Source organism: Lithobates pipiens, unplaced genomic scaffold (genome assembly GCF_037356315.1).
Source record: "Lithobates pipiens isolate NorthernLeopardFrog02 unplaced genomic scaffold, aLitPip1_a1.2 Scaffold_8, whole genome shotgun sequence".
Lineage (NCBI taxonomy): Eukaryota > Metazoa > Chordata > Amphibia > Anura > Ranidae > Lithobates > Lithobates pipiens.
The window spans coordinates 612,956,083-612,983,508 of NW_027507903.1; the positions used below are offsets into that span (position 1 = coordinate 612,956,083).

At 44.8% G+C, this 27,426-nt stretch overlaps 1 protein-coding gene across 1 annotated transcript; it reads left to right on the plus strand.

The window, feature by feature from the left end:
- Window positions 1-13,409: 13,409 nt before the first annotated feature.
- On the plus strand, window positions 13,410-26,759 carry LOC143962348 (extracellular calcium-sensing receptor-like). The gene is made up of 6 exons (XM_077471644.1): window positions 13,410-13,693; window positions 14,615-14,906; window positions 20,030-20,848; window positions 20,939-21,166; window positions 25,196-25,319; window positions 25,407-26,759. The coding sequence occupies exons 1-6, from the start codon at window positions 13,410-13,412 to the stop codon at window positions 26,309-26,311; spliced, it is 2,652 nt and encodes an 883-aa protein (XP_077327770.1). The 3' UTR covers window positions 26,312-26,759.
- Window positions 26,760-27,426: the final 667 nt, after the last annotated feature.

Consider the following 27,426-nt stretch of genomic DNA (forward strand, 5'->3'; position numbering starts at 1 on the left):
TCTTCATTTTAAGAATAAGAAACTTATTGATGCTAATTTATATTCTACATTTTGACACTGTTTTTGTAATATTTTGCTATTTTTATTATTAAATCAATTTTGGAGTTTTTACAGGAGAACTGAACGGATTTTCTTGGAACTTTCCTCATCAATATGAATTATTGAAATATAGTTATTAATAGAGTAATAACTCAATTTCTACATTCTCTAATACAGCCATCTGCAGGAGTTAGTGGGTGTTGTGTGCCTCCAGTGCAGTATACACCTGTATCTACTCTTTATTGCTGTTGTTCTCCAATACAGCCATCTGCAGTAGTTAGTGGGTGTTGTGTGCCTCCAGCACAGCACAGTATACACCTATATCTACCCTTTATTGCTGGTGTTCTCTAATACAGCCACCTGAAGGAGTTAGTGGGTGTTGCGTGCCTCCAGCACAGTATACACCTATATCTACCCTTTATTGCTGGTGTTTTCTAATACAGCCATCTGCAGGAGTTAGTGGGTGTTGTGTGCCTCCAGCACAGTATACACCTGTATCTACCCTTTATTGCTGGTGTTCTATATTAAAGGTATCTGCAGGAGTTAGTGGGTGTTGTGTGCCTCCAGCACAATATACACTACCCAATTGCTGTTTTTCCCATCTCCCTGCAGGCCATTACTATGTCTGGAAGGCCAATAGTAGTAGAGGCAGACAGTCACGAGCCAATAAAAGAGGCAAGCAGGCTCTGTGTCTAGAGACAACAGTTCTCGCCGTGGACGCGGTGCATCGCCATCAGCACGTGGCCATGTGACACGCTTGTCCTTATTTTCGGCAGCTGGACGTGTTGAGCCGCATCATGGCGAAGACTTGGTAGAGTGGATGACCAAGCTCTCTTCATCCTCCTCATCCTCTCTCAGCCAAGCTCAGGGTACTAGCAAAGCAGCTGCCAACGCATCCTCTTCCCTCGTCTCAATGTCATCATTAGGGATGAGCTTCATGTTCGAGTCGAACGTACGTTCGACTCGAACATTGGCTGTTCGTCCGTTTGGCGAAATCCGAACACTTGGCCCGTTCGCGTCAAAATTCGCATGGCGCTCACGGCCCACAATGCACTGGATTGGTGCAGTGCATTGCTGGCTCATGATTGGCCAAGCATGCACTGTGACCCCGCATGCTTGGCCAATCGCAGCGCCAGCAGCGAGGAGAGCCATGATTGGCCACAGGCAGGATGCCTGTGGCCAATCATAGCTGAGGCTGTGTAGTGCACGCCCCACACTATATAAGGCCGCCATTGAGGCGGCCTCGTGTAGTGTGTTAGCATCTGAAGCAGTGGGTGTTCTGTGTACCTTCAACACAGTACACACCGATCGTTTTTGGCTGATTTCCTATCTTGCTGTTGTGTAGTGGTTATTGTCTGTGCCCTGACCGCAGTATACACCACTATATTCACTATTCACTTCACTATATTTATATATCTTTAATAATAGAGCTTGCAGTCAGTAGTGTTAGGAGATAGTGCGTGCTGTCTGCATGCTCTGTACCCAGTACATACCGCTATAATCCACCTACATAGCTGTTCTCTATTTGAGCCCAATTGCCATCTGCAGGAGTTATTGGAAGTTGTGTGTGCCTCCAGCACAGCACAGTATACATCTGTATATACCCCTTTATCTCTGCTGTTTTCTGGTTATTGTCTGCGTGCCCTGACCGCAGTATACACCGCGATATTCACCTAACCTATATAGCTAGTGATCTATCGTTAATAATAGAGCTTGCAGTCAGTAGTGTTAGGAGTGCGTGCTGTCTGCGTGCTCTGTACCCAGTACATACCGCTATAATCCACCTACATAGCTGTTCTCTATTTGAGCCCAATTGCCATCTGCAGGAGTTATTGGAAGTTGTGTGTGCCTCCAGCACAATATAAACTACCCAACTGCTGTTTTAACCAACTCCCTTCAGGCCATTACCATGTCTGGAAGGCCAGCAAGGAGAAGCAGACAGGCGCGAGCCGATAAAAGAGGGCAAGCAGGCTCTGTGTCTAGAGACAATAGTGCTGGTCGTGGACGCGGTGCATTGTCATCAGCACGTGGCCATAGGACATGCTTGTCCTTCTTTTCGGCAGCTGGACATGTTGAACTGCAACATGCCAATGACTTGGTAGAGTGGATGACCAAGCCCTCTTCATCCTCCTCATCCTCTCTCACCCAGTCTCAGGGTAGTCGCAAAGCAGCTGCCAACGCATCGTCTTCCCTCCTCTCAATGTCATCATCAGTGACTCCTTCCCTAGACCCACCACGTCCTCCTGAGGAGTCTCCTGAACTCTTTGAGCACAGTGTTGGGTACATGCTCCAGGAGGATGCCCAGTGTTTGGTGGGCTCTGATGATGACACTCAGCTAGAGGAAGGCAGTAGCGTGAGCGCAGAGAGAGGGGATGCTCAAGAAGGACAGCAATCTGGCAGTCATGTTCCACAAGCTGCAGCATACTGCCAGGTTTGCTACAGCGATGAAGAGGGAGGGGATGATGAGGGCACTAACTCCACGTGTGTGCCTGGAAGGAGGGAGGAGGAGGAGGAGGAGGAGGCACATGTCCAACGAGGCAGGATGCCCTCCGGGGGCCAGCTTAGGGGCAGCACACCGACTGAATCACACCGCAGAGCTCCGCCTGTGCAGAGCGCTGCCTCTGCGCGTTATTCTAAAAGTTCTTTGGTGTGGGCCTTTTTTGAGACGAGTGCATCAGATCGCACCGCTGCTATTTGCAACATATGTCTCAAGCGTATCTCATGTGGCCAAAACATCAGCCGCTTGGGCACCACATGCTTGACCAGACATATGTTGACCTGCCATGCAGCTCGTTGGCAAGCGTACCTCAAAGACCCACACCAAAGAACAAAGCGGACCTCTCCTTGCTCCTCATCAGCTGGCATCTCCAACCCCACTAGACCTTCAGTCCTCTCTGAAACCTGCTCTGAGAGGAATGAAGGTGTAGAATTAGGTGTGTCACAGCCAAGTGCTTCCGGGAACTCTGCTAGCGGTACACCCACGTCCGATTATAGCAGGCAAATGTCCCTGCCCCAGCTGCTGGACCGGCGGAAGAAGTTTACTCCCAGCCATCCACATGCCCAGCGGTTGAATGCTAGCTTGGCTAAATTGCTAGCACTTCAACTGCTGCCTTTTCAGTTGGTAGACTCGGCCCCCTTCCGTGAGTTTGTACAATGTGCGGTTCCTCAGTGGCAGGTCCCCAAACGCCACTTTTTCTCACGGAAGGCGATTGCGGCTCTCTACCGGCATGTGGAAGGCAATGTCCTTGCCTCGCTGGACAGGGCGGTCAGCGGTAAGGTGCATATTACCGCTGACTCATGGTCCAGCAGGCATGGACAGGGACGTTACCTGTCTTTCACGGCCCATTGGGTCACTCTTCTGGCTGCTGGGAAGGATGCAGGACAAGGTGCAGTAGTGTTGGAGGTTGTTCCGCCACCACGCCTCCAAAATGCTACTATTGGTTGTGACACACCTCTCTCCTCCACCCCCTCCTCTTCTTCTTCCTCCATGGCCTCTTCCAGTGCTCTGTCCTCAGAACCAGCGGTGCTCCGTAGGCGTTGCAGGGGCTACGCAAGTACGCAGGCAAAACGATGCCATGCCGTGCTTGCGCTGGTTTGTTTGGGGGACAGGAGCCACACTGGGGCGGATGTTTTGTCAGCTCTGCAGGGGCAGGCCGAGAGGTGGTTGACGCCACGCCAGCTTAAGCCAGGAATGGTGGTTTGCGACAATGGCACCAACCTCCTCTCCGCCCTCCGACAGGGACAACTGACCCATGTGCCCTGTGTAGCTCACGTCCTTAACCTGGTGGTGCAGCGGTTCTTGGGCAGGTACCCCGGCTTACAGGATGTCCTGAAGCAGGCCAGGAAAGTCTGTGTGCATTTCCGCCGATCATTTAATGCCTGTGCTCGGCTGGCTGAGCTCCAAAAGGAGTTGAACCTGCCCAAGAACCGCCTTATATGTGACATGCCCACCAGATGGAACTCAACATTGGCCATGCTGCAGCGGCTGCACATGCAGCAGAGGGCCATCAATGAGTACCTGTGCGACTACGGCACCAGGACAGGGTCAGGGGAGCTTGGTTTTTTCTCACCACGCCAGAGGGGCATGATCAGGGATGCATGCACTGTCCTGTCACCGTTTGAGGAGGCCACAAGGATGGTGAGCAGTGACAGTGCATGCATCAGTGACACTGTACCTCTTGTCCACCTCTTGGAGCATACGCTGCATGGAATAATGGACAGGGCACTTGAGGCAGAACAGAGGCAGGAAGAGGAGGACTTCCTTGCCTCTCAAGGCCCCCTTTATCCAGACAGTGTTCCTGCTGTGCCACCCATCACACAGGAAGAGGATGAGGAGGAGGAAGAGGAGGAGGAGGATGATTGTGTCAGCATGGAGGTGGAGGCTGGCACTCAGCATCAGCAGCAGCAGTCTTATAGGGATGATTTACAAGAAACACGTGGACTAGTACGTGGCTGGGAGGAGGTAGCTGCGGATCATGTTGTCCTTAGTGACCCAGAGGACTCCAGACCGAATGCCTCAGCTAACCTACGCTGCATGGCCTCCCTGATCCTGCAAAGCCTGCGGAAGGATCCTCGTATTCTTCGGATCAAGGAGAGGGACCATTACTGGCTGGCCACTTTCCTTGATCCACGGTACAAGGGTAAGGTTGCCGACCTTATCTTGCCATCGCAGAGGGAGCAGAGGATGAGACATCTCCGGGAGGCCTTGCAGAAAGCTCTGTGCAACGCGTTCCCAGAGACTGGGAGGTTACAAACTCCTGGTCCTGGACAACGTGTTGCTGAGGCATCGGTCAGAAGGAGCGGTGGAGAAGGTGGCCGTCTGACTGATGCTTTCAGACAATTTTTTAGTCCGCAGCCCCAAGGTATGATTGGTTCCAGCACCCATCGCCAGCGTCTGATTTACATGGTGCAGGAATACCTAGGGGCAAGGTCAGACTTGGACACCTTTCCCACCGAAAATCCTCTGGCTTACTGGGTCTTGAGGATGGATCACTGGCCAGAGCTTGCACAGTATGCAATTGAGCTACTGGCCTGTCCTGCATCCAGCGTTCTTTCGGAACGCACCTTCAGTGCTGCTGGTGGCTTTGTTACCGATCACAGGGTGCGCCTGTCCACCGAATCAGTTGATCGACTGACCTTCATCAAGATGAATCAGTCTTGGATCACCCACAGCTACCAAGCACCTGAAGCTGATGTAACCGAATAATTATTTTTGAAATACCACATCCCTTCAAGACTGCCTATGCTGATGCTGAGTGACTGTCCTGTTATGTTGATTGTCTATCCTCTTCCTCCTCCGCTGATATGTTGGAAGAACATTTTTGGTTCTGGGTGATGCCAGCAGCCCAATTTTTCTGCCCCTGTTTAACAGGGGCGTTTAATTACAATTTTTGATGCAATGCTTTGCAGCAGGGCTAATTCCTGCAATAAAACTAGAGTATATGGCAGAGGTTGCAGTGTGGTGGCACCAGCACCAGTGCCTAAGGCCCAATTTTTCTGCCCCTGTTTAACAGGGGCGTTTAATTACAATTTTTGATGCAATGCTTTGCAGCAGGGCTAATTCCTGCAATAAAACTAGAGTATATGGCAGAGGTTGCAGTGTGGTGGCACCAGCACCAGTGCCTAAGGCCCAATTTTTCTGCCCCTGTTTAACAGGGGCGTTTAATTACAATTTTTGATGCAATGCTTTGCAGCAGGGCTAATTCCTGCAATAAAACTAGAGTATATGGCAGAGGTTGCAGTGTGGTGGCACCAGCACCAGTGCCTAAGGCCCAATTTTTCTGCCCCTGTTTAACAGGGGCGTTTAATTACAATTTTTGATGCAATGCTTTGCAGCAGGGCTAATTCCTGCAATAAAACTAGAGTATATGGCAGAGGTTGCAGTGTGGTGGCACCAGCAGCAGTGCCTAAGGCCAAATTTTTCTGCCCCTGTTTAACAGGGACATGTAATTACAATTCTTGATATAATATTTCACAGGAGGGCCCCTTCCTGTGCCCACCCAGAGTAACGGTGAGGACTTATAGTGTTGTGGCACCAGCACCACAACCACCAAAGGTCAATTTTTCTACCACTGTTCAACAATGGCATGTAATTACAATTCTTGATATAATCGTTCACAGCAGGGCGCTCCAGCGCCCACCAAGAGTCACTTTGAGGGCTTACAATGTTGTGGCAAAACCAACACATTGTTCCGCCATTTCTGCAGAGCATATAGGGCAGGCCCCTACTTTCAAACATCCAACTTACAAACATCTCCTACTTGCAAACGCAAGGAGACAGCAGCAAGTGAGATGAAAAAAGATGGACGACAAAACAAATTATACAGGGGTGATAACCCTTCCCTATGTTTTCCAAAAAGCTTAAAAATAGTTTTTTTGACTGGAGCTACACTTTAAAAATGTACCAGTTGAAAATTACAAACAGATTCAACTTAACACAACAAACCTGCACAGTCCCTGTCTTGTTTGCACCGCCTGTATACTGCTGTTCTGAGTATATAGGGCCTGGGGGCCACACGCATTTCCTTTTTTTAATATGGGTACAGGGTTCCCCTTAATATGCGTACAAGACCCAAATAGGCTGGTAATGGGCAGGGAGGGCTACCCATGCCATTTTTCTGAATGATTTTCAACCATATTGCAGGAACCAGATATAACATTAAAACCGTAAGCAGTTTTAAATGGTGTTATTTCCGTTAAATGTCATTTTGTGCAGGGACTGTTCTAAACACGGGAAACATGTGGCACTTCACAGGCATACTACAGACACCCCACAGGCACCATATTTAAAGGAATATTTCACTTTTTTTTTTCACTTTAATCGTCATTAAAATCAGTGCTCCCGCAAAAACGGCCATTTTTAAAACTTTTTTTTGCATTGACCCATGTCCCCTGGGGCAGGAGCCAGGTCTCTAAACCCTTTTTAGGACAGTATCTTGCATATTAGCCGTTAAAATTAGCACTTTCCATTTCGAACGTTCGAGTCCCATAGACTTCAATGGGGTTCTAACGTTCGTAACGAACGTGGGGTCCGTTCGAAAGTTCTGGTGCGAACCGAACCGGGGGGTGTTCGGCTCATCCCTAGTCATCATCAGTTACTCCTTCCTTAGACCCACCATGTCCTCCTGAGGAGTCCCCCGAACTGTTTGAGCACAGTGTTGGGTACATGCTCCAGGAGGATGCCCAGTGTTTTGAAGGCTCTGATTATGATACCCAGCTAGAGGAAGGCAGTAACGTGAGCGCAGAGAGAGGGGATGCTCAAGAAGGACAGCAATCTGGTAGGCATGTTCCACCATCTGCAGCAAACTGCCAGGTTTACTCCAGTGATGAAGAGGGAGGGGATGATAAGGTCACTGACTGCACGTGAGTGCCTAATAGGAGAGAGGAGGAGGAGGCACATCTTCAATGAGGCAGGATGCCCTCCTGGGGCCAGCTTAGCGGGCAGCACACCGACTGAATCACACCGCAGAGCTCCGCCTGCCTCTGCGCATTATTCCAAAAGTTCTTCGGTGTGGGCCTTTTTTGAGAAGAGTGCATCAGATTGCACCACTGTTATTTGCAACATATGTTTCAAGCGTTTTTTGGGTGGCCAAAACATCAGCCGCTTGGGCACCACATGCTTGACCAGACATATGTTGCCCTTCCATGCAGCTCGTTGGCAAGCGTACCTTAAAGACCCACACCAAAGAACAAAGCGCACCTCTCCTTGCTCCTCATCAGCTGGGATCTCCAACCCCACTAGACCTTCAGTCCTCTCTGAAACCTGCACTGAGAGGAATGAAGGTGTAGAATTAGGTGTGTCACAGCCAAGTACTTGCGGGCACTCTGCTAGCAGTACACCCACGTCCAATTGTAGCAGGCAAATTTCCCTGCCCCAGCTGCTGGACCATCAAAAGAAGTTCACTCCCAGCCATCCACATGCCCAGCGATGGAATGCTAGCTTGGCTAAATTGCTAGCACTTCAACTGCTGCCTTTTCAGTTAGTAGACTTGGCCCCCTCCCCTGAGTTTGTGCAATGTGCAGTTCCTCAGAGGCAGGTTCCCAAAGACACTTTTTCTCACGGAAGGCGATTTTGGCTCTCTACCGGCATGTGGAAGGCATTGTCCATGCCTCGCTGGACAGGGCGGTCAGCGGTAAGGTGCATATTACTGCTGACTCATGGTCCAGCAGGGGAGCTCGGTTTTTTCTCACCACGCCAGTGGGGCATGATCAGGGATGCATGCACTGTCCTGTCACCATTTGAGGAGGCCACATGGATGGTGAGCAATGACAGTGCATGCATCAGTGACACTGTACCTCTTGTCCACCTGTTGGAGCATACACTGCATAGAATAATGGACAGGGCACTTGAGGCAGAACAGAGGCAGGAAGAGAAGGACTTCCTTGCCTCTCAAGGCCCCCTTTATCCAGACAGTGTTCCTGCTGTCCCACCCATCACACAGGAAGAGGAGGAGGAGGAGAATGATTGTGTCAGCATGGAGGTGGGGCCTGGCACTCAGCATCAACAGCAGCAGGCTTTTAGGGATGATTTACAATCCCAAGAAACCCGTGGACTTCTACGGGGCTGGGAGGAGGTGGCTGAGGATCATGTTGTCCTTAGTGACCCAGAGGACTCTGGACCGAATGCCTCAGCTAACCTATGTTGATCCCTGATCCTGCAAAGCCTACGGAAGGATCCTCGTATTCTTCGGATCAAGGAGAGGGACCATTGCTGGCTGGCCACTCTCCTTGATCCACGGTACAAGGGTAAGGTTGTGGACCTTATCTTGCCATCGCAGAGGGAGCAGAGGATGAGACATCTCCGGGAGGCCTTGCAGAAAGGTCTGTGCAACGCGTTCCCAGAGACTGGGAGGTTACAAACTCCTGGTCTTGGACAACATGTTGCTGAGGCTTTGGTCAGTCACAGAAGGAGCGATGGAGAAGGTGGCCGTCTGACCGATGCGTTCAGACAATTTTTTAGTCCGCAGCCCCAAGGTATGATTGGTTCCAGCAACCATTGCCAGCCTCTGATTTACATGGTGCAGGAATACCTAGGGGCAAGGTCAGACTTGGACACCTTTCCCACTGAAAATCCTCTGGCTTACTGGGTCTTGAGGATGGATCACTGGCCAGAGCTTTCACAGTATGCAATTGAGCTACTGGCCTGTCCTGCATCCAGCTTTCTTTTGGAACGCACCATCAGTGCTGCTAGTGGCTTTATAACCGATCACAGGGTGCGACCTGTCCACCTACTCGGTTGATCGACTGACCTTCATAAAGATGAATCAGTCTTGGATCACCACCAGCTACCAAGCACCTGAAGCTGATGTAACCGAATAATTTTTTTTGAAATGTCACATCCTTTCAAGACTGCCTATGCTGATGCTGAGTGACTGCCCTGTTATGTTGACTGACTATCCTCTTCCTCCTCAATGATCCCGCTGATATCTTGGAAGAATATTTTTGGTTCTGGGTGATGCCACCAGCCCAATTTTTCAGCCCCTGTTTAACAGGGGCGTGTAATTACAATTTTTGATGCAATGCTTTGCAGCAGGGCTCATTCCTGCACTCCACCTAGAGTATATGGTAGAGGTTGCAGTGTCGTGGCACCAGCACCAGTGCCTAAGGCCCAATATTTCAGCCCCTGTTTAACAGGGGCATGTAATACAATTTTTGATGCAATGCTTTGCAGCAGAGCTCATTCCTGCACTCCAACTAGAGTATATGGTAGAGGTTGCAGTGTCGTGGCACCAGCGCCTAAGGCCCAATTTTTCAGCCCCTGTTTAACAGGGGCATGAAATTACAATTCCTGATATAATATTTCACAGCAGGGCCCATTCCTGCGCCCACCGAGAGTAAGGCCGCGTACACACGCGGGGACTGTTCGCTCAACTTTGTCCGTCAAACAGTTTCAGCAAACAGTCCGCTCAAAATTAGCATGGACGGACTTGCCCACACACGACGAACGAACAGTTTGCTGAAACCGTGCGCGATGACGTGAACGGCACGTACGACGGGACGGAAAATACAACGTCCTATACACTGCATTACAACTTTCGGCGTGTAAATCCTTTCTGAGCATGCGCGGAACTTAGTTTGACGAACAAGCCTACACACGAGGGGACTGTTCGCTGAAACCAAGTTTCAGCGGACAGTTTTTCGGAAATTCCGAAAAACCTTGTTCAGCAAACTGTTCGCTGAAACTGTCCGCTGAAAGCCCACACACGGGCGGACTGTCCGCCGAAACACTGTTCAGCGGACAAAGTTGGGCGAACAGTCCCCGCGTGTGTACGTGGCCTAACTGTGAGGACTTATAGTGTTGTGACACCAGCACCACCACTACAACCACCAAGGCCCAATTTTTCTACCACTGTTCAACAATATCATGTAATTACAATTCTTGATATAATCATTCACAGCAGGGCGCTCCAGCGCCCACCAACAGTCACTTTTAGGGCTTACAGTGTTGTAGCAACACCAACGCCTTAGGCCCCCATTTCGGCAGAGCATATAGGGCAGGCCCCTACTTTCAAACATGCAACTTTCAAACGTCTCCTACTTGCAAATTGAAGGAGACAACAGGAAGTGAGATGGAAAAAGATGGATGGCCAAAAAATTATACAGGGTTGATAACCCTTCCCTATGTTTTCCAAAAAGCTTAAAAATAGATTTTTTTGACTGGAGCTACACTTTAAAAATGTACCAGTTCAAAATTACAAACAGATTCTACTTAACACAACAAACCTACACAGTCCCTGTCTTGTTTGCACCGCCTGTATACTGCTGTTCTGAGTATATAGGGCCTGATGGCCCCACGCCTTTCCTTTTTTTTTATTTGGGTACAGGGTTCCCCTTAATATCCGTACAAGACACAAATGGGCTGGTAATGGGCAGGGGGGCTACCCATGCCATTTTTCTCAATGATTTTCATCCGTTTTGTGGGAACCAGATATTACATTAAAACCGCAAGCAGTTTTAAATTACTTTTTTTCCGTTAAATGTCATTTTGTGCAGGGACTGTTCTAAACACGAGAAACACGTGCCACTTCACATGCATACTATAGACACCCCCCAGGCACGATATTTAAAGGAATATTTAACTTTTTTTTTTTCACTTTAATTGTCATTCAAATCAGTGCTCCCGAAAAAACGTCCGTTTTTAAAAACATTTTAGGCATTGACCCATGTTCCCTGGGGAATGAGCCTGGCCCCCAAACCCTTTTTAGGACACTATCTTGCATATTAGCCATTAAAATTAGCACTTTTTATTTTGAATGGTCGAGTCCCATAGACTTCAATGGGGTTCTAAAGTCCGCACAAATTTTTGGTCCGTTCGAAAGTTCTGGTGCGAACCGGGGTGTGTTCGGCTCATCCCTACACAATGACCTTCCCCCTAAATTAACTACTGCAGTGTGGCTGCCCAGGCATTCCTTCATGAAGTGATAGTCCATCTTGGCATTCTCCATAGAACAACCAAAGGAAAGCTCTATCAGTCTAAAAAAATTATATAGAATTCATTTGGGTAGAGTGTTGCGTGACTGAGTATTTGCCATTTAAAGTGTAACAGTGCAGAAAATTGAAAAATTGCCTGGACTAGAAGAAGGTAAAACAGTCCTCTCTTGAAGTGGTTTTTCTGAACCACATTTTTTTGGAAACACCCCACCTAACATTTTTGCTGGACAGTTTGACCCGTTAGAGGAATTGGAAAATAACTGATATTATGGTGGATCAAAAGGTAATACCAATATCTTACAGGAGGAACTTATAAGAATATATCCACCACTTTAATGCTACTGAAAGACTGCATCATACATGCTATTTTATTTATGTTGCCTACAGTTGCACTTTAAACCCCATCTCTGGGCAAAAAAAGTTTTCTCATGCAGTGAGGCTTTGCCGGAACTGCACAGTTTAACTGCTCGTTTTAGGGGAGAGGAGAAAGAAGATATCTTTACCTAATCCTCCGATCCTCCAAGAGCAAGAACGCTTCATTACCCCCTCCACACTCCAGTGGTCTTGAATTGTGGGCCAAGTCCAGAGCAGGCTCCATAGGCTAGGAACAGTCCACTGCTGGACCATGGGGGAGCCCAGTTTTCTGGTGCAACGAAGGATTGGGTGAGTATAAGCTTTCTGCTCACCTCTAGACAAAACAAGCAGCTGCCCCGTGCAGTGTGGACACAGTCCAACTGCATGGGAGATTTCTTTTTTGCCCTGAATTGATCTTTAAAGCATTTTATCATACCAGCTCTACATTACAGAAGAGTGAGATTACTATCAACACAACATCAGGAACTATTACTATTATTACATAATAATTTAGGTTTGCATAAGTTACCCAAATGTCAACGTGTCCTTTGATACTGGCAACTACGACAAGGGAAAAGAAAACTGATAGTAATATTGATAGTAATATTATCCTGGGAGACTTTTACTCTTTAAAACAATTTTCATCATATAATTAGATTCAGTCTTATATTCCCTTCAGTCTAATTACCTGAAGTGTATAAAATACCTGTCAGCTACGCTTTGCTGTGGTACTGACATGCAAGTGATTGTGTATGTGATATCTACTTGTAATGAAGTCTTGCCTGATAGCTGTTGGCATCTGAAAAAGCAAGAGACAAAAGTGCCTCATTTTCGGTGTCACTGGTGCTCTCCACCCTCCCAAAGCCAATTTCTCCATAAATCAAAATTACTATCAGCGTCTTCACACAGGCGATTTCCATAGACCACCATTTAAACTTTAAAGCTTCTCTAAGGACAGACAACTCACATCACATACATGAAAGTCTGTTATCCTTGAAAAGTCTGGTTGTCCATTTCTTTGTTTGTCTTCACCCCAGCTTTCTTATTTTTGCTCACAATGAATAACGTAAGATGATCTTCACCTTTGAGACCGACAAAGATCAAAACGTTGCAACACTCAATTCCTTCTTTTGTTATATAGTCAATTATTCTTTATACAGAAGGTCACTTGTATATAATGCCAATATAATGATTAAGATTTTCTCTTGCATGTAATATTGGTGGAACTGGGAAGGCATCTCTTGCATGTTACACTGGAAAAACAAAAAACAACTCCTCTTTTCCAAGACACACACAGAATAAAGAAGGTGTTGCCTTGAGAGTAACACTAATAGAATGAAGAAGGCCTTGTGTTGTGTGCAACACTGATATCTTAAGGCCTATGTACAATTTTAACTAAAGATGGTCTTCTCCAAAATGTAGAGGTCTTTGATTTGCACTAAAGGACTACACTTATAAATAATGGGTCCCTAGAAGGATATAGTATCTGGAGCTTCATGGTAGAAAAGAAATATGATGGTCTTCTTTTGTGTACATTACTAGTAGGTAACAAAGGTATAACATTCTAATTTTGAAAAGTCACCTACATGGCCTACAGAGTAGAAATGTTTTTCAGCTACAATCTCATGACCGGGTTGTGCAGTACTATGCGCCGGCTGTTTAGTAAGTCTTGGGTGTTTTATATAGTTCTTGTGGATGTGTTGGACTGTCTGGAGTCCATGTATGGTTGCCACCTGCCAGTTGTTCCTATCAATGGGTACCTGAGGCAGCCAGGAGATCTGGTGATTGGAGGAACTTTCCCAGTTCATGTGGACAGAAGCTACACTGTAAACACATTTACCAGCAAGCCAGAGGACTTGAAATGCAAGCTGTAAGTCTATGTAACTTTTATAACTAAGAAAATGTCTGCTGTGTGAAACATAGAAAAAATACAATAAATATGACACCACTAGTGGAACATGTTTCTCCTTTTAGTTAAATATATCCACTTATGATTGGCCAAGTACATTTACAGCATCCTGAAGGGATAGCTCAGGTGGGCTTGGACTATGATCTGAACATGACTGAGCTCATCCCTAGAAGCAACATAAGAAAATGCACCTCATTTGTACCATATCATGCCTAGCTTTAGTGTTAAAGGGTTAGCTCACCATTAAAATAAAATTTAAAGTAGCACCCAGAGCGATCCATACCATCCTACATATAAGCAAGAATCCAAACCTTCTTCCCAATACTGTCTATGTGCAGATTTGTAGATGAGGGGAAGTGCTAATTTCATCCTCCTTGATGATGGAGCTCAACATAACGTCCTGTGAGGATGACGTGCTGAACATAACATCCATCCTAGCTCATATGAAGAACAGCTTAAAATGCTCTGAATACTATTTTTTTGGTCAGGATTTGCGGAGGGTACACTTGGCCTATAGGTATGTAATTTAAACAAAGTTCAACTTTACTGCTCTACACCATGATTTGTAACCTACTGGTGACACTTGACTGTGTTGTAAATGTTATTTTAAAAGGTGAACTACCCTTTGAAAACAACTAGTCAATGTAAAACATTTATTATGCAAGTGCATTAAGGACTGGAAAGACTGGAAAAAATAATCTGTTTGCAAAAATTCTCACTATCCCATGCATTGTATATGATAGTCGCATTTTCTGAAATGGTACACTGAAATCATGGATGTGCATAGGTTGGAAGAAGCTGGACATTGACTAACTAACCTTTTTTTTTTGTATGCTTTATGAAATATATAAATAGCATAATTATTTGTATTCATTTCACTAGCCTTGACCTTGACAATTACCAGAAAATGCTAGCCATGATGTACGCCATAGAGGAGATTAACAAGGATCCAGACCTTCTTCCCAATATCACTCTGGGCTACCAGATCTTCGACACTTGTACTGTACTCAGACGGGCAGTAGAAGGAACTTTGTGGATGTTATCCGGAGGAAAAGAAAGCATTCCAAATTTTCAGTGTGAACGATCAGGCATTTTTGCTGGTATTGTTGGTGATGCTGCATCTACACGCTCCGCTCTAATGGCACACATTTTAGGTCTTTATAGATATCCACAGGTACAAAATAATTCTTTTCTTAAAGCTGAACTCTGGGCAGATATAAAAGCTACACATGTATTCATTAATACATTATTAAATATATTCTTTTAATGCAAGCAGTGCACTAATATCTGAATAGGACCGGCGGATAGTACCCTCACTTTCAAGTCCCGGTGACAATTGTTACTAGGACAATGAGAAAAAAGTAGATCTCTCATGCAGTAAGACAGACAGTAGGAAAAAGATCAAACTAATTCTAACCTCTCATCACTCTAAGACAAAAAAAAAAGTTTTACCGTTAAATACATTTTAATACATGTTTTTATTTAACCACCTCAATACAGTGCACTTACACCCCCTTCCTGACCAGACCAATTTTCAGCTTTCAGCGCTCTCACAGTTTGAATGACAATTACTCAGTCATGCAACACTGTACCCATATGAAACTTGCGTCCTTTTTTCCACACAAATAGAGCTTTCTTTTAGTGGTATTTAATCACTAGTGGGTTTTTTATTTTTTGTGCTATAAATAGAAAAATACGTACATTTTGTGAAAAAAATGCCTTTTTCTTTGTTTCTGTCAAAAAATGTTGCTAATTAGTAATTTTCTTCATAAATTTTGGCCAAAATTTATACTGCTACATATCTTTGGTAAAAATAACCCACATTAGTGTATATTATTTCGTATTTGTGAAATTTATAGAGTCTACAAACTATGGTGCCAATCATTGAAAATTGATCACATCTGATCAGGCCTTCAGTACATCAGGTGTATCTCATTTCTTGAGACACTAACAAGTCAGGAAAGTACAAATACCCCCCAAATGACCCCTTTTTAGAAAGTAGACATTCCAAGGTATTAAGTAAGTAGCATGGTGAGTTTTTTTAAGTTGTCATTTTTTTCCCACAATTCTTTACAATATTAAGATTTTTTTTTTATTATTATTAATTTTTTTTAGAAAATTGTCATATTATCAGGTTATTTCTCACACACAGCATATGCATACAACAAATTACACCCCAAAATACATTCTGCTACTCTTCCTGAGTATGGCGATACCACATGTGTGAGACTTTTACAAAGCCTGGCCACATACAGAGGACCAAAATTGAAGTAGTACCTTCAGGCATTCTACACGTAAAAATGACACATCTCATTTCACAGCCACCTATTACAATTTTGAAGGCCCTGGAGTACTAGGACAATGTAATTGCCCATAAAATGATCCCATTTTGGAAAGCAAACACCCCAACGTATAATCTGTGAGGCATGATGAGTCTTTTGAACGGTTCATTTTTTTCCAGAGGTTTTTGGAAAATGTGGAAAAAAATTAAAAGCATTTTTTTTACACAAAGTTGTAAATTTATAAGATATTTCTAACACATAGCATGTATATAGCAAAAATTACACCCCAAAACACATTCTGCTACTCCTCCTGAGTATGGCGATACTACATGTTTAGGACTTTTACACAGCCTGGTCACTTAGAGAGGCCGAACATTGAAGTAGTACCTTCAGGCGTTCTAGGAGCATAAATGACACATCTCATTTCAATCCTACCCATCGCATTTTTGAAGGTCCTGGAGCACCAGGACAATGGAATTACCCCCAAAATGACCCAATTTTGGAAAGCAAACACCCCAACGTATATTCTATGAGGCATGGGCTGCAAATATCTACTCGGGTACTCTGGTGGGCTGCAGACAGGTACTCTGGTACTCTGATGGGCTGGTGACAGGTACTTGAGTACTCTGATGGGCTGGTGACAGGTACTGGAGTACTCTGATGGCCTGGTGACAAGTACTTGAGTACTCTGATGGCCTGGTGACCGGTACTCGGGTACTCTGATGGCCTGGTGACAGGTACTCAGGGACTCTGATGGCCTTGTGACAGGCTCTCTAAAGGCCTGGTGACTGGTATTTGGGTACTCTGAAGGGCGGTGATAGGTACTCAGGTGCTCATATGGACTGTGACAGGTACTCAGGTACTCAGATGAACTGTGACAGGTACTCAGGTACTCAGATGAACTGTGACAGGTATTCAGGTACTCATATAGACTTTGAAAGGGGCTCAGTCCAACTGTGACAGGTACTCGAGTACTCAGATGGACTGGGACAGGTACTCGGGTACTCAGATGGACTGGGACAGGTACTCGGTTACTCTGATGGGCTGTGATAGGTACTCGGGTACTCTGATGGGCTGTGACAGGTACTTGGGTACTTTGATGGGCTGTGACAGGTACTCGGGTACTCAGATGGACTGCGGCAGGTACTTGGGTACTGTGATGGGCTGTGACAGGTACTCTGGTACTTTGATGGGCTGCGACAGGTACGAGGGTACTCTGATGGGCTGTGATAGGTACTCGGGTACTCTGATGGGCTGTGACAGGTACGAGGGTACTCCGATGGACTGGGACAAGTACTCGGGTACTCTGATGGGCTGCGACAGGTACTCGGGTACTCTGATGGGCTGTGATAGGTACTCGGATACTCTGATGGGCTGTGACAGGTACTCGGGTACTCCGATGGACTGGGACAAGTACTCGGGGTACTCAGATGGACTAGGACAGGTACTCGGGTACTCAGATGGGCTGTGACAGGTACTCGGGTACTCTGATGAGCTGTGACAGGTACTTGGGTACTCTGATGGGCTGTGACAGGTACTCAGGTACTTTTATGGGCTGTGACAGGTACTCGGGTACTCTGATGGGCTGTGACAGGTACTCGGGTACTCTGATGGGCTGTGATAGGTACTCGGGTACTCCGATGGACTGGGACAAGTACTCGGGGTACTCAGATGGACTAGGACAGGTACTCGGGTACTCAGATGGGCTGTGACAGGTACTCGGGTACTCTGATGAGCTGTGACAGGTACTTGGGTACTCTGATGGGCTGTGACAGGTACTCAGGTACTTTTATGGGCTGTGACAGGTACTCGGGTACTCTGATGGGCTGTGACAGGTACTCGGGTACTCTAATGGGCTGTGACAGGTACTCGGATACTCTGATGGGCTGTGACAGGTACTCGGGTACTTTGATGGGCTGTGACAGGTACTCTGGTACTCTGATGGGCTGTGACAGGTACTCGGGTGCTCTGATGGACTGTGACAGGTACTCGGGTACTGTGATGGGCTGTGACAGTTACTCGGGTACTCTGATGAGCTGTGACAGATACTCGGGTACTCTGATGGGCTGTGACAGGTACTCGGGTACTTTGATGGGCTGTGACAGGTACTCGGGTACTCTGATGGGCTGTGACAGGTACTCGGGTACTCTGATGGGCTGTGACAGGTACTCGGGTACTCTGATGGACTGTGACAGGTACTCAGGTACTGTGATGGGCTGTGACAGGTACTCGGTTACTCTGATGGGCTGTGACAGGTACTCGGGTACTCTGATGGGCTGTGACAGGTACTCGAGTACTCTGATGGGCTGTGACAGGTACTCGGGTACTCTGATGGACTGTGACAGTTACTTGGGTACTCTGATGGGCTGTGACAGGTACTCGGGTACTCTGATGGGCTGTGACAGGTACTCGTGTACTCTGATGGACTGTGACAGATACTCGGATACTCTGATGGAAAGTGACAGGTACTCAGATGGACTGTGAGTGACACTATGAGTGTACAGTGAGTGGTACTATGATGGGTGGTCACAGGTCCTCTTTATTGGGGAGAAATCAGTGTGATTGGTGTACACTGTAAGCGGTAACGAGATGTTACCGCAATCTCCTCCTCACGCGCAATCGGTGTGTGAGGAGGAGAACCCGGGAACATCTTGTTACCGCAGTTTGTTTACATTTAGTGATTGGCTGTGAAACTATCACAGCCGATCACGTGGGTAAACAGCTGGCCAATGGCTGTTTACCAGCGTCGGTGACGAGCAGTGTTCCTGGGAACACGCCGCCACGACGTGCACACGTACGATTGCACGCATTCCCTGTTTAAATGGGAGGACATCATATGACGGCCTCCCGCCACAAGAGCCGCGCCGCCTGGCCGTCATTTGACAGCCGGCGGTCGGAAAGTAGTTAAAGACTAATTGCCCTTTTCCAGAAAATTACATATGCAGTCAAGAGGCAATAGCAGATATTAAAAACTTGTGCAGCTTTGTAAAATGTTCACTCTTTTTATAGTCATACCTGTAGACCATTTGGACCCTCCAGAAGTCAAACCCTAAAAAAATGGCAATAAACAATCCACACATCCCATCTTGTTACTAGTATAGGAAAACCATTGGACGCTCACTTCCAGAATAAGAAGAGTGAAAAACAATTGTTTTCATGTCCTAACAACAAGACAGGATGTAGGGGTTGATAACAGTTTTTCGGCCAATTCTTCTGGGAGAGGTAAAACGTAACCTTTATTATAAATCATAAAGTGTATGTCAATGACCATAACAAGTATCCCTATAGGGTGAGGTCAATGCCAACATATGTGAACCAAAGTTATATCTCCATGTGATAATATTTACACCTACAAAGTTAATTGATGAAACTTCTTTTGATATACACATATAGACACTATGAGGGTTATTATATCCTCTTACATTCAATATAAAGTCTCCAGGGTATTTAGAGGATAAGTAAACTCAAGGTCTACTCACCAACACCATCTGGTATGAAGAGATGGGGGTATGTACGCCTCTCCTGTCATCTATTAGCCACATGTAAAAATGAAATGAGCAAGAAAAGGAGAAAGTCTACTAGTAAATATTGTCTTCATGAAAATATGTATGGCTCTTCCATTAGTGGTGGTTTGTGTCCACATGGATGAGTGTACTACATATCTGAGAGATAGATATTTTCATAGGGCAGACAACAGATAGTCCATATATTTAGTAAGACAGTATTTATTAGTATACTTTCTCTTTTTCTTCTTCATCTCATTCTTATATGTGGCTTGTCTAGGCGAGCCCACTGGGGTCAGCTATAAGATGAGTAAGATGAGTGTCTTTAACTTTTCCCCTACAGTGTTGATGTTTAATACTTGTTACTGGGCCTTAAAAAAACATGATCCTCTTTAACATACATTACATCCTATACATACATACATTAGGAAGAAACAAATTACCACAGACAAAAGTTTCCTTGTTTATCCAATATGTCTAATAGGGTTCCTGTCATTTTTTTTAATCCATAGATAAGCTACTTCTCAACCAGCCCAACTCTCAGCAACAGAAAAATATTTCCTTCTTTCTTTCGCACTATACCTAGTGATGTATTCCAGTCTCAAGGTCTTGCTAACTTAATCTTGCATTTTGGTTGGTCATGGGTTGGCTTTCTAGCAAGTGATAATGACTATGGTCAACTAAGTCTCCAGACAGTAAAGCAGAAATTTATCAATGCCGGTGCATGTGTAGCTTTCATAGAAACAATTATGACCGGCCAGGCCAATGGGAATGCTCCACACATTGTCAAAGTTATCAAGGAGTCAACAGCCAAAGTTGTGGCAGTGTGGGCCTCCAAACCAGACTTTTTACCAGTTGTAGAGGAATTAGCAAGACAGAATGTGACTGATAAAATCTGGATAGCCAGTGAAGCATGGTCAACCTCTAATATTCTTTCTAAAGAAAAGTATCAGCATGTCTTGATGGGCACTCTTGGGTTTGCTGTGCATGGAGGACAGTTTGCAGGATTTAAGGATCATATTTACAGCTTACACCCTTCAAAAGCTCCAAATAATTCTTTTATAATAGAGTTTTGGGAGGACATTTTTTCTTGCAAATGGACTAACCATCTGAATTTGGATGACGGAACAAGTAACAAAACAGCACATGACTGCACTGGAGAAGAAAATCTAAGGAAGTCAATGCTAAAAGTTGAGTTTGAAATAACCTTCAATGTCTACACTGCAGTTTATGCGTTTGCATGGGCTTTACACAGTCTACTTCACTGCCAGCCAGGAAAAGGCCCATTTCATAATGAATGCGCAAATATTTTGTCTTTTGACCCTTGGCAAGTACGTTATTTGTATTTTTCAAAAAGTCAATTGATCATATGTATTGTTTGTTTTGCTTTAAATCCCCCTCTTCTTAATGTTCTTTTCCAGCTTCTCCATTATATTAAAAGAACAAGGTTTCAGACTAAAGACAAGACAAACATATTTTTTGATGGCAATGGGGATCCTCCTGCCCTTTATGATATTGTGAACTGGCAGATAAGTTCTGCTGGGTCTTTGGAGCAAGTTATAGTAGGAAGATATGACTCCAGCTCCACAGATGGGAACACCATGCGGCTAGACCATGCTGGCATTGTATGGGTTAATAACAAAACAATGGTACGATTGCACAAGATGAAAAAAAAAATACTCATGCTATCTAGATGCATCTTCTTTAGGAAATGTATCATTTATTGTTTATCTGTCTATATAGTTTACAAAATACAACCCGTGTATATCTATCCCTGCCCTTGAAGGACTTGTAATATACCACCACAGTCATACAAACACTCAGAGTTTGGTCAAATACCAGTCTGGTGGGTCTTGCCAAGCTTGGCACAGACCACATGGGAATACATGACAATGCGAAAGACTACCCTACTGGTGTGCTGTCAGTGGAAACACCTTGTGGAGTTGTAAAGCATGTAATGTGTATGGTTAAGAACTTGTTTCATGGGGGGTTATTTACGTAAGGCAAATCCACTTTGCACTACAACTGCACTGCAAGTGCATTTTGGAAGTGCAATCGCTCTAAATCTAAGGGGTAGATCTGAAATGAAGGGAAGCTCTGCTGATTTTATTATCCAATCATGTGCAAGTTAAAATGCTGTTTTTTTTATTTTCCTTGCATGTCCCCCTCGGATCTACAGTGACTTTACTTTCAAGTGTACTTTCAGTACACTTGTAGTGCAAAGTGGATTTGCCTTTAGTGAATAACCCTCATGATGTAATACCATAATGTGATTTTCCTTTTTTTTTTGGTAACTGACTGTGAGAAGAAGGAAAAACAGGTAAGAAGTGCTCAAAATGTGTATGAAGTAAATGATATTACAAAGTTCCAAAAATAACAGATATACGGTTGGCCGGGTAAGATTTTGGGACTACAAAGTTGCTTATGCTCAGGGCTTTCTTTCTTTCCTTCTCTTTCTCTCTCTCTCTTTCTCTCTTTCTCTTGCTCTTTCGCTTTCCTGATGCCGCTGAGTGAAAAGGCTGAGTATTGGTAGAACACTAAAAAGATATGAGTGCTGCAAGTTTGTTTTAGGGAATCTATTGGGGAGTATCCTGTTAGTCATGAACTGAGTTTTGTTAGTGGCTTAGACAAGCAGATTTTTTTTCTATGTTATGGACTTGCTATACAAATCCCAGCAGCATTTATACTGTACTTGTTTGCTGCCATGTTATTATTATTATTATTATTATTATATGGGATTTATATAGCGCCAACAGTTTTCTCAGCACTTTACAACATGAGGGCAGGCAGTACAGTTACAATACAATTTAATACAGGAGGAATCAGAGGGCCCTGCTCATCATGTTGAATAAAAGGGCAGGACAAACTTGTTTAGGCAAATGAACATCCCCATACAGCAAAGAGTCAGCCCCATATATTTAGCAAAGAAAAGGCCCAATCCAGCAAAGAGACATCACCATATAACAAAAATAAATCCCCCTATAGCAAAGAGACAGCCCAATCCATCAAAGAAACATCCCCATAGAGCAAAGAGATGGCCCAGTCCAGCAAAGAGACTGTCACATATAGCAAAGAGACAGCCCAATCCAGCTAAGAGACATCTGCAAATATTTTAGCAAAGAGACTGGGAGCTAATTGATCTGGGGGATATTGTACTGGGAGCTAACTAGTCTGGAGACAGACTGACCAAGGGTGGGGGGTGATTGCACTGTCGATCCACCAGTACACCCCCCAAGATCAGTTAACTTTCAGTACATACCCTCAGATCAAATAGCTCCCAGTACACTATGCTCCAGGTCAATCTGCACAAGATCCCCCTGAGGCCAGTATTTGTCAGTCTGCATGACTTTTCCCTCTACTTAGAGACCTTAGTGGCATTGCAGTTTTTTTTACCTCCTGGGCTTTTGCTGATATCATCACCCTGAGGACAAACCCACCCACAGACAGCTGCCCGCTACACAATGCCCGCAGCTCCCAGACAGCAACAGACCCGTGTGTGACAGAGTGACACAGGATACAGTGAAAGGAGCCAGTCAGGGCAGTAAGAACCGCAGCTGCAATGCCTAAGACATGGAGATTGAAACTGTGGAATGGGGGGGGCACATGGGGGAGCAAGAATTAACCCAGGGAGCACAATTGCACCCCCTTGCCCCCCTGTAATGACACCATAGTATGATCCAAAAAACACCCACTGCGCCAAATGCCATTGTTCCCTTCAGCTGTGGGTACACTGGGGCCAGCCATGGGTGCTCAATCTTATTCCATGTGGGCGCACACCAATTACATCTTCCGGAAATCTATGTGCAAAAATCTGACGTGCTTTTAGACATCCTTTCCATGTCTCTGTCTATAGTCCTTATGGACCTGTTAGTTTGGAGCAGAGAATTTGCCATAGTGTAATTGATATTATAGTATTATTGCCTTAATTATTGTAATGTCACAATAACCAGTGAGTCGATGTTCTGCCAGCAATGAACACTGTTAGCACAGTTAGTGGCAAGGGAAGGCACTAGCTGTGACCTTGACCTCTCAATACATTCATAAAGGGATACATGCATGGGGTCTTGAATGTCCTGGTATAGGAAAATATCACTGTAGACACATAACACAAGCAACATTCCAGCAGCATTCCTTCAGAGTACTACCCATATGGCAATCAAATGACCGCCCAGTACTTCTTAGAGCCTCAGCCTCCTGTGAGGCCTTTAGGACAGGCATTGAAAGGAAATTTTCTGAACGAAGAGAAAGATAGCATGCCTGTAAGCAGGTGCAGTTAGCTAGTCTGCCACTAGGTGATTGTGTCCAAAGATAGTGTGTATAATGGAATTATGTAAGTGGGTGTTAGGCCCCTCTTTGGACAAGACCTTACTGTAGTGATGTCATGGATGTAGTCATTGCCCATATAAAAGCCAAGATAGGAGGAGCTCTAAGTGTTCGGGCATGGGAGTCAGACACTTCACACTTATGAAGATACAGTCAATTACTACAGTGGCCCAGTGTAGGGTATAAGGCCTTGGGTGATGTACATAATCAAGAGGTTCAGCTGTAGAAGTCCTGTCTCTAGAACAAAAGAGCTGGATGCACAAAGACTTTTGGGTAAGTCAGAGCCATCTGAGTGAGTACTGATGACCCTGGGAAGTGAGAGAGTAACTGCAGAGAGTTGGGTCCCAACACTGTGGTGCTCCCAAGGAGAAGAGAGGAGTATTAATGGAAGATGACTTAATAATGAGGTGCAATGTGCTACAGACCGTCCACTATATGTAATTAGCAAAGTGTGCCAAGCGTCACTGGATATTACGTCTATGTGATGTGACATGTCAATTCTATCTTTGAATAGCAACAGTAAAGTGCGGAAACTATAACTTTGTGTGAACATTCCTTTCTTGTGAATATAAAGGCTAATGGCCAGGTATGCCAAGGGAAGTGGGTACAATATGGCTGAGAAACTTAGCTATAACAGTCGGTTGTTGTCCTATCCAAGAGGTAGAGGGGCAGGAGCTTGAGAAATGTAGCGCCAACAGTCAGCCAATCAGAAGCCCTCTTATATGTCTGTGTTTTGTCCATACAGAGGGTGCAAGTAATGCCAGCCCCATAGAGGAGCATGTGAATCATTCCATGTGACAGCTATGTCTGTGTAAGACATCTCAACTGATAGCTTACATATGTGCTTCTGGGGAGGCCTATTTTAAGTGAACTTGTTGCTATGCCCTGCATCTGCAAAATATAGGTTAACCTAAACAATAAATCAAATATTGGAACACTAGCCACCAGTAAGGATGAGTTCAGGCGTTTTCACAACTCCAAGTTTCCAACTCCAAGACAACTCCAAGACATTTCCCAATCCGTGGCTGCACAGATCAGGAAATGTCTCACTACCTGTGATTTGCGCTGGGCAGTGTCAGCTTCCTGGTGGGCACGGGCACTTGGAGTTGCAAACACACCTGAGCTAATCTTTAGCCACCAGTCTCAACTCAGCATTGCTCATCCTTTCTTCCTAAAATGACCACCTAATCTGAGTGTTCCTAAAATGCATGAAAGTTAAAAACATTCAGTCTTTAGAATCACTTTAATTATGTTTCATGGAAAGGTGTACCCACATGTTAGCATTTAGATTCTGCTACATTTTTGGGGATCTGTTTTCTGATTCCTTTATGCATTTTCTATTTATTTTCATTAAGGTTCCAACATCAAAGTGCAGTTCTAGCTGTTCTCCAGGATTTATGAAGGTGGCCATTCCTGGAAAGCCCATCTGCTGTTTCCAGTGCGTACCGTGTCCTCAGGGACAAATCTCCAATGAAACAGGTGCTTTATAAGATTATGTTTAATTATTTTAGGTTTCTACACACAAACTGTGCTTTTTGCAATACTGATACTAGCTTTCTTCTCTAGATGCTGTTAATTGCCTCCCTTGCCCCTGGGATATGTGGCCCAATCTCCAGCAAAGTGCATGTTTGCCAAGGCCCATTGAGTTCCTCTCCTACAGTGAAGCACTTGGCATTATCTTGGCTAGCATTGCCATATTCTCCTCTGTTGTCCCACTTGGAATTTTGGGATTGTTCATCCATTATAGGACCACACCAATTGTGCGAGCCAACAACTGGTCTTTAAGCTGTCTTCTACTCATATCTTTGTGCCTTTGCTTCCTTTGCTCATTGGCATTTATTGGATACCCGCAAATAGATAAGTGTCTTCTCCGCCAGGTTACATTTGGTTTAGCCTTTTCATTGTGTATCTCTTGTGTTTTAGCCAAAACTATTACAGTCATCATTGCCTTCAAAGCCACCAAGCCAGGAAGCCAGTTAAGAAAGTTCACTGGTGTACGAGTATCCTACTCACTGATTGTCTTTTGTTTACTAATCCAAGTATCCATCTGTGTGACTTGGCTTTCTTCTTCACCTCCTTTTCCAGAGTATGACTCTAACACTCAGTCAGAGGTAATTATTTTGAGCTGCAATGAAGGTTCTCCTACAGCATTCTGGTTCATGTTAGGATACCTTGGTCTACTAGCCACCATCAGTTTTATTGTTGCGTTCTTGGCCAGAAGATTACCTGACAGCTTCAATGAGGCAAAGTTTATTACCTTTAGTATGTTGGCTTTCCTCAGTGTTTGGATTTCCTACATTCCCGCCTCTGGCAGCTCACGAGGAAAGTATACTGTGGCCACAGAGATCTTTGCCATCTTATCTTCTAGCTGGGCTCTTGTGGTTTGTATTTTCGTGCCAAAATGTTTCATCATATTGTTTCGACCAGATATGAACTCTAAAGGACTATTGATGAGGAAAAACTGTGGCTGAAAACCCAAAATGTAGACATCTATCTTGTGCAGAACTACAGTTATGTAATCATAGAACTGTTTATGTTGTAAGCGTTTTAGGAAAGTATTTTGTAGATTCATAACTTTCTCTGTTCTGAAGGTATTGCTGTTTGTTTCACCATATTCTCTCTCTTACTGATTTGTGAATGGGAAGGTCTGCCTTCATTACAACAACCTGAGCAATATCTGTGTTGTAATGGAAAATCCTGCAGTGTCTGCCTCCCTCTAGAATGGATGAGTCTTGTAGAGTGGCTCACTAAATAAAAATCTTATTGCAGGGGATGCCTGGAAATGTTGTTTGTATCGAATTAGGGTGTACTTCTTTGAAAAGCAGGGAGCCAAATACACAAGCAGAGTATGATGTTTTGGCAGATATATAGGATATTAATATGCATATTAACTATTTGCAGAATGGTTCCTACATTGCATGGAAGTGATATTTATATTTTTTTACACATTTTATCAAATGGAATAAACTAATTAACAGTTAATATTCATTCTGGATCAAATGCAAAGCCAGGGCCGTCTTTAATATTGATTGGACTCTGAGCAAAATTTTCTTGAAGCCCCCCCCCCCCATGGATCGTTCTGCACCTGCTCTGAGACATACAAAAACACCAGTTTACTGAATCAGATCAGGCAGCAATTGCGATTGGTTGTCAAAGGTTACAATGTATCGTTATCACTCACTGACTGGCTTCTAGCGGTTACAGCACACATTATGGCTCACTGATTATTTGCTAGAGGTTACAGCACATGACTTCTGTTTGTTGATTGGTTGCTAGAGATTACTGTACATCAATACTGCTCACTGATTGGTTGATAGAGGTTACTGGACATCCTTACCACTCAATAATTGGTTGCTAGAGGTTACTGCACATTATTACTGCACACCGATTGGTTGCTAGAGGTTACTACATATCCTTACCGATCAATAATTGGCTGCAAGAGGTTAGTGCACATCATTACTGCTCACTGATTGGTTGCTAAAGGTTACAGCACATCATATCCCCACTGCCTGCACACCATTAACTGGGGAGATGAGGGGGTCCATCAATAGACAGAAAACTCCTAGGTATCCTAGGACTCCTGGGA